Source organism: Morone saxatilis, unplaced genomic scaffold (genome assembly GCF_004916995.1).
Source record: "Morone saxatilis isolate NCDOM2014 unplaced genomic scaffold, NCSU_SB_2.0 Contig18, whole genome shotgun sequence".
Taxonomy (NCBI): domain Eukaryota; kingdom Metazoa; phylum Chordata; class Actinopteri; family Moronidae; genus Morone; species Morone saxatilis.
Genome location: NW_023339740.1, coordinates 2,624,285 through 2,636,097, shown reverse-complemented (window position 1 = coordinate 2,636,097; position 11,813 = coordinate 2,624,285). Strand labels below are relative to the sequence as shown.

At 40.5% G+C, this 11,813-nt stretch overlaps 1 protein-coding gene across 2 annotated transcripts in view; it reads right to left on the bottom strand.

The window, feature by feature from the left end:
* Positions 1–11,813, bottom strand: part of ptpdc1a (protein tyrosine phosphatase domain containing 1a) — a 21,067-nt gene that overhangs the window by 3,866 nt on the left and 5,388 nt on the right. For both annotated transcript variants that reach the window (XM_035661958.1, XM_035661959.1), the window contains exons 3-7: positions 9,650–9,821; positions 8,912–8,992; positions 8,046–8,164; positions 4,769–4,906; positions 3,571–4,688 (exon numbers count right to left, since the gene is read on the bottom strand). In XM_035661958.1, the coding sequence (XP_035517851.1) occupies positions 3,571–4,688; positions 4,769–4,906; positions 8,046–8,164; positions 8,912–8,992; positions 9,650–9,821 (1,628 nt within the window). The remainder of the gene's footprint in view (positions 1–3,570; positions 4,689–4,768; positions 4,907–8,045; positions 8,165–8,911; positions 8,993–9,649; positions 9,822–11,813) is intronic.

Genomic DNA, 11,813 nt, shown 5'->3' with positions numbered 1-11,813 from the left:
ATTTTACTTTCAAAACATATTTGCAGCTTTGTGATTTGATATATGCACCTATATTGTGAATGGCAATCCCTCCTAATTGTATATTATTATATGATTATTAAAAGGTTACCACCTAATACTTAATGCTAAATAATATAAACTTAGATTAAAGGCGTAAAAGTGAGTGACTTCTCAACCATAATAGTCTCCTTTTTGTCTTCTTAACCCATGCACCCATTGAAGCTTATAGGAATTCATAGATCGTGCACAGTATTACGGATATAGTTATGGGGGAGATCACTTTTATTTTTATACTTCGCTAAACTAAGACGTATAGACCTGATTTATTATTGAAGGAGATATTATCAGTGTTTGGTGTGTTTACTTTTGTGGTAATGGGTGAGGAGTCCATGCTGATTTTTTAGACCCTCACAGCGCATAATCAATAAATTCCTTGAACGATATAAGAGTCCTTGGAACCCGAGATCATTAATTATATACAATTAAGATCTGTGGGTTCTGCTTGAGCAAGTGAACTGTAAGACTATTTATTAGCATGATTCGCGTAGAGCAAATTTATCATGTACAATTATTTGAATGTTCTATATAGTGTTTACTGTAAGCTGCCAAGAGAATACTAATCAACACTGCCGTCTCCTTAATAATTAGATTATTCACTACGATAATACCTCTCTGTGTGACCAAACAGCATTATAATGCAAGTACTGTACTATAGTGGGATACCCTGGTCTATGAAAAGATGTTTGTTTGGTACAGACCACAACAAATGTCACAACATCATGATTTTAATATTTTTTTTAGTGAAAATAAACTGTAATGCAAAAATGATCATTCCCACTAATTGTGAATATATGTTCTTGTTTTGTTTTTTTTACCATATTGTGCAGCCCTGGTACAAATAATTTACTAATATTTTAACTAATGCATGACTCATGATCATTTAATGCATTAATTAAAGCTGCAGTAGGTGTTTAAAAAATAACTTTTTGTCATATTTGCTGAAGCTTTCACTATATCATGACAGTAGTTCATGAGACAGATAATTCCTCTGGCTTGTTGTAGCAGTCCTAATGGCATTTGCATCCACCAGGCCTGAACGAAAGCAACCAATTTGAGCCAAAAAGGTTTTTGTTTGGGTTATTCCCAGGTCGTCAAATACTGACGCTGGGAATGAGACTCAACCATCAACCATCTTTATGCCACCAACCCAAAGCGTCTTTACATCTTTCTCAACTCTGATTGGTTGTTTTCGTCCAGGGATGGATCCTTGCAAATGCCATTAGGGGCACTAGAACGAGCCAGAGGAACCAGATTTTTCCAGACATTATCTGTTTCATGAATTACTGTCAGGATATAGTGAAAGTTTCAGCCAATATGAAAAAAAAGTATTTTCATAAAAGTCACCTACCACAGCTTTACACAGGGTGTAACAGCAATTCCAGTTGGTCACCACTAATAAATTACTTTATGTGAACAGATCATTAGTTCATACATTAATTTCTATGCAGTAAACAGGTAATTTATGTAACTATATTTACATTTATTATGTACATGTTGCTGATGGCCAGTTTCATCCAAAAAAGCTTCATATTTTTATGACAGCAGGCACTGTTCTGCTTTCAGAGAGGCTGAGGAACTGAGTTTAAGTCTTATGTAACTGAAACACAGCTAACTTGATGGCTTAATGTATGAAATAACTGTGAATTAACATCCCTCAACTGATGATCTATTAAGTGTGAACTAGTCACATAAAGTCGTATTGAATTGATCATTTGTTAGTGGTAAGCAGCAGGAATTCATGATACATCCTGTATCAATTAGTGCATTAAATCACCATGAGTCATGCACCAGTTAAAGCATTACTTAAGTAGCTTATGCTTGGTGCTTTCATTATAAAGTGTTACCTAAGCTGTAATCCAGTATGCTGAATCGCTTTTCTGAAATCTTCACACCCTTCTTTTATATTTTACTACACAGTTAATGGGGGATCGTTGGCATGATGCACTTGCTTACCTCTTCACTTTAAGACCTTTGGTAAGCTGCCAGCTGAGGCACATTACTGCGCAAAGCCTACCACTACTAATGGACTGGGTTTGCTTTAATGTGAATACCGGCGGTCCAAAGATAAGAAAACGTGACAAAGAGAGAGGCACGTCAGAAAGCACCTCGCGAGCCCGTCAAAATCAGTTACCCCCCCCCACTCACTCACGTCATCACGTTCACACATCAAGTTCACATTCAGTTCATCGACGTAACGCGCATTTCAATTAACAACGCAGGTGGTCAGTAAAACGTCCACTTACCTTCGACGCTGAGATCGGAGGCGTTCAGTCGGAGGTCGAAGCTGTCAACTTGTGCAGTTTGTTTTTTGACAAACTCTTTGACCAGGAAGCATTTTGTAGCCGTGGTCTGGATGAGTTGGTCCCCCTCCTCTCACACATCTGGCCCCTTAACTTGCAGGAGTACCTCCCATCCACGCAGCTTCAGTTGTGCTCTGCGCACCCACTTCTCACAGTTTACACTACTTTTCATGAAAGAAGGAGTCCACTGCTGGTTAGGACTGAATTATGATATCTTTGAAGCTTCAGTTAAAGGTCCAGTGTGTAACATTAAAGGAGGATCTGCAGAAATTAAATATTATATGCGCCGGGGAGCAGTGAAATATGAGATTAAGTTAGCAGTTTAAATAAATAATGCAGTACCTTGCCGGAAGCTCAATTTTATTCATGTTCGCGTAGTGAATCAAATAGTTAAATTACCCTCTTTTTGCCATTTTTTGTGTAGTTAATACAGCCCATATTGAGCCTTAAAAGGAGTTTTTATTTTACCGTTGCTTCTCTACTTTAATTGAACTTGCACATTGCAAATATCTTTTATGTTTCATACTGCAAACTTGCACATTCCCAAGACAATATTTTGCACATTACTGCACAAACTGTACAGCTCTTCATTCATTTATTTATAGTGTATATCTTTATTGTCTCTATTTAATCTTTTATATTTTTCTATGTTTATTGTTATGCACCAATATACTAAGGCAGTTTCCTTGTATCCTATGTGAAAACCGACTTTGCCAGACAACCACCACCACACACTTGACCTTCATATAGTGCAAAATGGTGTGTGTTGCTCAGTGCTGGTACAGCGACAGCGTCATCATGGATAAACCTCCCAAATCTAAGCCTGAGGAAGACTCAACCTGGCCATACTGAAGCAAATACATGACACTGAATAGTTCCACTGGCAAAATGTGTTTAAACCTGTGAGCTATCGTATGCTTGCACTTTTCCCATGAATAGCATTCTTTTAGTTTATGTTTGAGTTGTAATAGTTGTAAAGTAAATTTTTTTTGACCTTTTTATTGCCTTTATTTATAGTCACAGCTGAAGATACAGGAAAGGGGGGCAGAGAGAGAGGGGATGACACGCAACAAAGAGCCGCAGGTCGGATTCAAACCCGAGCCGCTGCAGCAACTCCGTACATGGGTCTCCAGCTCTACCGACAGAGCTAACAGGGCGCCCTCCGTATGTGTATTTGGTATATTTGAGAGTATTTTATGAGGTTCCCTACCTGCCATAGTGACACCTTGGAGGTGAGATCCTTGTCGCTCAAGTCCAAGGCCACAGCCTTGGTCACCAACAGGCGTCTGCTCTCTGGGGAGAGCTCAGACTGGAGAGCGATGAAGGGAACCTCTCTGACAATGCCTGTGTCTCCTTCATCCACAAACACATCCCCTGGCTGCTCCACGCTGGTTAATAGTTTGCTCTTGGTTGATAAGGCTGGCAGTGTGGCGTTACAGTTGGATCTTCTTCCCTGCTCAGAGAGATCTAAAGACCAACTTTGACGTCCCTTGCGTAGCTGCCTTTTTATAAAGGGGGATCCTGTGTCTTGCTTTGCCTTTGTACTGGGGTCCTGAATGCTGCTGATAAAGTCCTGAGGAGAGGGGTCACAAAATCTGGGTAGGTTACGGACTGTAAGGCTGTTGTGAGACAAGGAATGTTTGATCAGGCAGTTGATTGGTTTGTTGCTCTTCAGATTTTCTAAATGGTGCTGCCGTGTTCCAAGTTTGTGAAGGACAGAGTCGCTGTAACTGAGGTGCCTGTTGTTGGACAGAGAGGATCTCAGAGGGCTTTCTGCATTCTGCTGTCTCCACAGAGGGTCAAGCTCGTTATCGCTGGCAAGAGGTTGATCGTGAGGAGGTCCAGACTGAAGAGCAGGTGGGCTGAGAGGATGGGATGAACAAGGTGGAACTGGAATTCCCTTCCCTCTCATCTCCTTCCCGAGCTGCTGGAGAGCCTGCTGGGACACGGTCTTCTCCACCTCAGCGGTGAGGTCAGGGATCTCCAGCCACTCCTCCTCTATCACCGCCTGTCTGTTGGCTGCGATGTCGACCAGAAGCCTGCACACCAGCTGGACGATCTTTGGCACGTTTTTCATCTGTCGGGCCTCGTAGCCGTGCAGCAGGTGGCGCTGCCGGGTAAGGTACTGGGACAAAGTGACAGCGCTCGCTTTGGGTTCTGCACAGGAAAAGACGCTTCGGAGAGGTACCAGGAACTGGGCGAACTCCCTTACGCAAAGGAGCTGGCCTCTGGTCTGGATGGAGTTGGGTCTCTTTGCTCGCACAAACAGGATGGCTTGGTCAGCGTTCATCCGGGACGTGAAAACCAAGTAACAAGCAAACAACACACCTACATGATGAAAAATACGAAATTGATATTTTACAAGCACAAATGAGGATAAGAAATTCCAATTTGCTGGTGTTACAAACCTGTTCTTCCAAGACCAGCATGGCAGTGGACAGCCAGTTTTCCCTCTTGGACAGCAAATGACATGACTTTCACCATGTCAAGGATTGTAGTCAGAGATGCCACACCGTAATCCTTCCACCCAAAGTTGTAGTAATAAACTGAAATACACAAAGAGGTCCTTTTCAGACGCCCAATACATAACACTGCTGGCTTCAGCTATCTGTTAAAGTTCTGGATTTGGCTTCAGACATAGTTGCCTTTTACATTAAAATAATTGATTTACTGATTTGGGATTGCACTCGTATAACACTGTCGGACTGCACAATGCTGAATGCTGGCAGGCGCTGGAATCAACACCAGAACCGGAGCTGGGTGAGCGGGTAAAGCTATTGGGCTCTGCAGCCTCCACCTGGAACGACTGAGGCCAGTTTGATGACAGGGAATACAGTACCAAGGTGATTTACAGCGGACCAGGACCTTGACTCTGGGGACGATGAAGACATGGCTGGTTCAGGCGGAGACTAGAGTGGCATCAACAGGGAGAGGAGTGAGAGGAATATTGGGCATCAGAGAGGCAGCGACAGCTTGTAGAGCCAGAATATTTTCACATCTAACTCAGTGAATCAAGGATTTAGTAGAAAACAGAGTTGCCGATTGTTGGTCGCATTTGCCTTTTTTTGCAAGGTGAGTTTTAGTTTGTTTATATCGAGTTTGAATGAAGTGAGTTTTATGATAAGTTAACAAGGTAATTAAGTGGGTCTTAGTTTGGAGAAAGAGAGAAACTTAAGTTTAGAAGGTGTACCGTTGTATTTTTCTGTAGAGTATTTCTTTGCTTGACATGTTGTGTGTTGTATGTGTATTTTGTTTATTTGACTAAAAAAGCAAAGACAGCTTTTGTAATGTAGCCAACTTGCCACTTGCCTCTCTTACGAGACAGGACAGGCCAGGGCTATCTGGTTAGCATGCTAACTTCAGTAGATATCTCTGCAACACAATACCTAGGCGTCTTTGACATAACATCAAAACTGTTATACTGTACAGTTTATGGTTTAGTGAGTTACAGATATTACCATAACAACTTTCTGTTCTCTCACATGCTGCATCACTGAGGAAAATGTAAAAAATAGAGAGAGACTGTTAGTCAGATTATTACTGTGGTTGTATAACTTTATTTTTAATCTCTTCTTCCCCGGTCGCACCACGAGGGAAAATGATTTTAACAGACTAATATGAGAAGAATCCCCCTCAATAACTTACAACGAGCTCTTGTATTGCGTGTTTCCTGGTGTATTAAAAAGATTTGATTTTCTTTGTGCATAGGGATAAAGACTGAGATAATAAATGTATTCTGTGATCTTAGGCGACGGAACAAGACATGTATTTAGTCTCTCTATATGCAGGTTTTACCTTTACATCAATCTGACAGCATTCAGTTCAGACTTTGACAGGTTCCAACTGGTAAGACTGCCGTAGTGCCTTTTACATAAGAGTGACTCAGGTGCTTATTCAGACATGAGACCGACATGTTATATTGCCAGCACATTTACATAAAAGGTTGCATGTCTGAAAGGGGGCTCTAGAGAGTTCATTAAATGTCAAAACTGGAGTAGGAAGAACTGAGGATGATAATGACCTAAAGCAATGACCTACAGCAAGAGCCAGTGTTTACAATGGAGGCTTTGAAGAGTGTTAAATGAAAGACAGCACTATTTGTAATGCAGCTGATGTTTCGATGAGGTGACTTGGGAAAAGATCTCATGAGAGCTCGTTAGGAAGATAAATTAAAGATTGCCAGCCCCCAAAGGCATATGTGGATTCTCTTTGTAATTATGTGGTTACTAGGGACCATATCACGTACCGGATGTAGGCACAACACAAAACACTAATGGTTGGAGGTCGGAGGAAGAAGTTGCAACTACCTTAGTCTCTACCTGCTGCTCTTTCTTATGTAGAATGCTGAGACAGGGATGAAACGCTTCCACAGAGACTACTTTTCTACTGCTGCTCTCTGGTCGTGCAGTCATCCTCTACATCTTGTACAATCAGGGATAGGCAGCAGCACTTATTTATAAGTACATCCATTAATCAGTTTACATGTAGAGTCCTCACTACATTATGAGAGGCTGTTACTACTAATGAACTGAAGCCCTCACTAATATGTAAATCTGTTGCTAGGAAACATCTCCAGTGGCATCCAATCAGAAACCAATCGACAATGTAAACACAGAAGTCGTTGCCTCATAATAATTATTCATAAAATATTGGTTTTAATAGAGCAACTGGTGTATTAAAAAGGGACTGCATTATTGGATAAGTTCATCTATTTTTGCCATAACACTAGCTTGTTAGCTGAGCAATATTATTGTGTTACTGTCTGAAATGTAATTTAAAATGAACTAAGTGGAATGACCGAAGTTGCTGTAGCAACCTCTATAATAAGAATAAAAGTAAAAATGGCTTCTAAAATGCAGTTTACACCACTATTAGACTATATTTTAAGCACTATTTATACTTCACGAGTCTTGGACATATCAGATAGCTACCCAATCTCATAAAATCTTAGAGTAAATTCATCTAAGAAGCATTTAATAAAGACAATCTGGACATATTCTAGCCAGATGTTATGCATCAGTGTCTCCAAAATTCATACGTAAACTTTACTACTCCCAATAGGAACTAGCATTAAGTATTCTACCTAGTCCTTGTCAGCTGACGTATCGTTTTCAACACATATAATCATACAGACAGTGCACTGAGCTGTTGTAGTGGAAATCTGATCTCTGATCAGTTTATTCAAGTGACGTGTGGTTGACAGAGCATTGTGAAGATGCTAAAACTTCTAATAATCTAGTAATTCAAGTGTTAGTTTATGGATTGTTGTTAGCTAGCTAGCTGTTTTTCTAACTGTTCATTGCTGTACTAAAGAGTTTGTGGCAGTAACCAGCCTGTAGATTTACCTAAGCTCTTGGAACTTCTACTGTATGTGTGGTGCAGCCGCATTAACTGATACAAACATTTTGATTTGATAAATACAACTCCATCCTTTTTATACAAACCAACATACTTCATCTTTTTTCCCCAAATGGAAAAGAACAGCAAGTAATGTGAGCATGGCTCAATGGATAATCAAATTATTCACTTATTCACAAATTCATTTATAAAACACATATCTCCATCAGTTGATGTTTATTTCATGGATTTAGCTTTTCTCATCACATCCCCTACTGCCCCTGTAAGTCAAACTAACACTGCATATTTTATTGGTATGTGTTGGAGAGGCTGGATATAGAAACTCACTGCCGGCCTCCATGAAAATTTCAGGTCGATAAGTGAAACCGCTCTCCTGCTCCAGCGGGTTGCCACAACTGGCGTGTTCTCCGGGCCGCTGCAGGTTAATGACCGTCTTCAGACCACACCTGAGCACAGCAACAGGTACGTGTCAGAGTACAGAGCAAACCATGTAGCACACCGCAACAAGACAACACAACACAGACATTACAGAAGTACCTGTATTTAAGCAAGACGATATATTACAATTAAAAAAATCAGATTTTAGGAAAACTGTCCTTGTGTATAGAATCCATTTATAAGAGTACGGACACAACATCTTTTCTCAAGTAAAATTTAAAAAGTACAGGCTCTGAGATGTACTCAAAATATGAAAGGAAAAAGTACTCTCTTGGTTTCTCTGAAACCTCAAATGGGTTTGACTCTCCCTCTCTTGTCTGTTTCATCTTACTATGTCATGTTATGCGTGATATGTACCCGTCTTGATGTTGTGCAATGATGCAAAAAAAAAACAATTATTAATTGGTAATTCCCCTAAAATGCATTAATGCAGGTAAGGAGCAGAAAGTACAGATATTTTTATGTAAAAATGTAAGGAGTAGAAGTAAAACTGCACAGATTCCTGAAAAAACTACTTCAGTACAGTTACAAAATATTGTACTTTGTTTCCTCCCCCCTCTGAATATCTCAAAACAAAACATCGTGATATAATATTATTCGATATTTTCTTACAAACTCACATGTGACAGCCATGGAGCAAACCATTCAACAATTACCCTCCATTTCACTGTTAATATAAATGTTAATAACTAATCAAATCAATCAAACCAAACATTCAAATTCAAACGAGTTGTGAATGAAGGAGACTACCATACCTTTGAAATTGCTCAATTATATTATATTTCTCTATGATTTCAGTGGATGGCCTTGCCATAGCTAGCAAGTTGTCAGTAATCCTGTAAGTGGAGAATATGACAAGTTAGAGGGAGTTGTGGTGTATACAGCGAATTCATACAAAATAAATGTTGAGTTAAGACTGTTAAAGACAACTAAATTGAAGTAAACTAAACGAAAATACCAAAGAGCCTTTAAAGCTGCAGTAGGTAACTTTAATAAAAATATCTTTTTGTCATATTTGCTGAAACTTTCACTATATCCTGACAGTAGAACATGAGAAGGATAATCTGTGAAAAAATCTGGTTCCTCTGGCTCCTCCTAGTGCTCCTAATGACATTTGGAAAAAAAACAACCATCAGAGCCAAGAACGATAGTTGATTGTGAGTGTTATTTCCAGGTTGTCAAATATTGATGCTGGTAATGAAACTCAACAATCAAATATCTCTAAGACACCAACTCAAAGCGTCATTCCATCTTTCTTAGTTTCAGCCTCCCAGTGACCGCAAATGACCTACTGCAGCTTTAAGGGAAGAGATATGCAAACACACTGAAACTTAAGATCTCACTTGTTTAGTGATTCCATTTTAAAAACAGATCATAGTGCAAAGCAAAAACCAGGACAAATGTATTGATTTGTCTGTAATTACTGACGTGGACACAGCACTGACAGCACAAGCACATGACACTGATGGCTGTGTGAAATGTAGCCAACGTACCAGGACGAGTAGAGTCCTTTAACGGCTTGCTCCTCATCACTCCAGCGAGAGGGGTTCTCATATTTACAGGCTTTCCCTCCACAAGCCATGGAGCACTGCATGTGACCGGGGATGACATGCCTCAGGGTCTCCCCCATCTTGGTGTACTTTGCTGTAGGGACCCTTGCATTGGCTGCGGAGAAAAAAAATACATAAGAACAATGTGACAATAGTCATCAGTGCTTATTGCATGCTTTCCTCACAGCAGAAGCCATCATTTAAACCCCCAAATCAATGCACAAATGATTTCTTCAGTGTGGTTACATCTCCTGGTCTTGCGTTCAGTGGGAGGCTGAGGCTGGTTCATGCTGACCGCCACCATGACTCTGTGGGAGGACGACGAGAGGATCTCCAGGGCAGAGCTGCGTCTGCGCTGCAGGACCTTGAGCAGGATGTCCGAGGCAGAGTGCCTGCGGCTGTGCCTCCTCAAGCTGCCCGTCACCTCCCCGGCTAAGGAGTGTCGTCCTCGGTGCAGCGGCATCTTACGGTGCGGGCTGTGCTGCTGCCTGCACTGCCAGCATCTCTGTACTGACAAAGACTCCTGGCTCCTCAGCTCTGTGCCCACAGTGAATCATCACACAGCCATCGCCCGTTCGCAAAGAAAGGCAAATGCGACCTATCAGTTCATCAGCAGCATTTGAAGTGTCGCCATGACAACCATCTCCAAAGTCGCCAGTGGGAGGTAGATGGGGGCGAATGTTGTGCACACAAATCACACACACACACACACACACACACACACAGATCTGAGGCAGGCGGCTTGTAAATGAAAGAAGAGAATGGCGTACTTGGTTACAAGGCTGTTACATGGTGGTGTGCAGGTCTGGACACAGCATGTGTGAGTGGTAACAACTAAACACCTTTTTCTGCTGTTGACTGAATCAACAATAGCCAAGGGGTGTACATAACACACAGGGATGTGGCATTTGACTGAATGATGTTAACATGAAACCTATTGTTTAAAGTGAGTATTTTCCAAGGGCTACATTTATCTGTTCATATTAAAGTTACCTTTTCATTATATTTTCTATTGATTCATTTTAGTGTAGAAAACTTACCACAAATACTTAGAATTGATTAGTTTGTCTGCTGATACTGACAATAATAGTTAAGGTTGTTATGCTAATACATACTATTTGTATACTAAAATCAGTGACAGAAGAGCTGTGGCATTGGGAGAGCTCTGGTTTAAGACAAGACTACATAACTGTAAGACCGACATTGTGCAGCCAGTCCACCCTCTAACTGAAGCCAAAAGGTGAAATGATCCTGCTGGCTCTCTGGGGCTCTCAGTGTGTGGGAGCAGACTGACAAACAGCACAGATGAGAGAGGAGCTGCAGCAGCAAAACCCACAAAATAATAAAGTATACTGACAACCAGCTGTCTTCCTACCTGTTAGCAGGTTTTGCTTATTATCTAGTCTTACAATCAGGACCAGAGGAACACTACTTTTCTACTGAAATGAAGATTTAAATATTTAAGAAAACTAACCAGAGGATATGTGCACAGAAATGTAGGACATGTAGCCCACAGTATGTGTATAAAAAATGTATTTTAGATTCTAATAAGTGTATTTGTCACCCAGTGTTACAGAGACATACACACATACACATACTGGGCTTTTATCCATCCCTCGCTCCAACTGCAAAACGAGAGGTGACCCAACCCTCTGGAATCCTCTTCCTCAATCACTCAGATTTGCTGAATGTTGGACGGTTTGTTGTGTCTTTCTCTTTTTTTAACTTGTTCTTTGCCTCTTGTTTATTCATCCATACATACATTGTTTTTTTGTATGTGCGTGTATGTATATATCTATATGTATATATACATATGTGTGTGTGTTTATGTATATCTATATATATGTATTTGTTTGTGAATCACAAATGAATTGTAACTGTGAGTTTTAAAAAGTGCTATGTAAGTGTGTATGTCTTACTTACATTGCAGTTGATCAGGTTTTCTTTTTCGCCCTCTTTTTTCTTTTTATTTAGTCAGATAATCAAAAATAGAACACAAATTCATTGTGTTTTTTTCATCCAGTAAATATCCATTTCAAACTCGTTTGAATCTTTTCCTGGTGGCAGGGATATGGGATTCGATCGGAAGCAATTTGGGGTTCAGTAT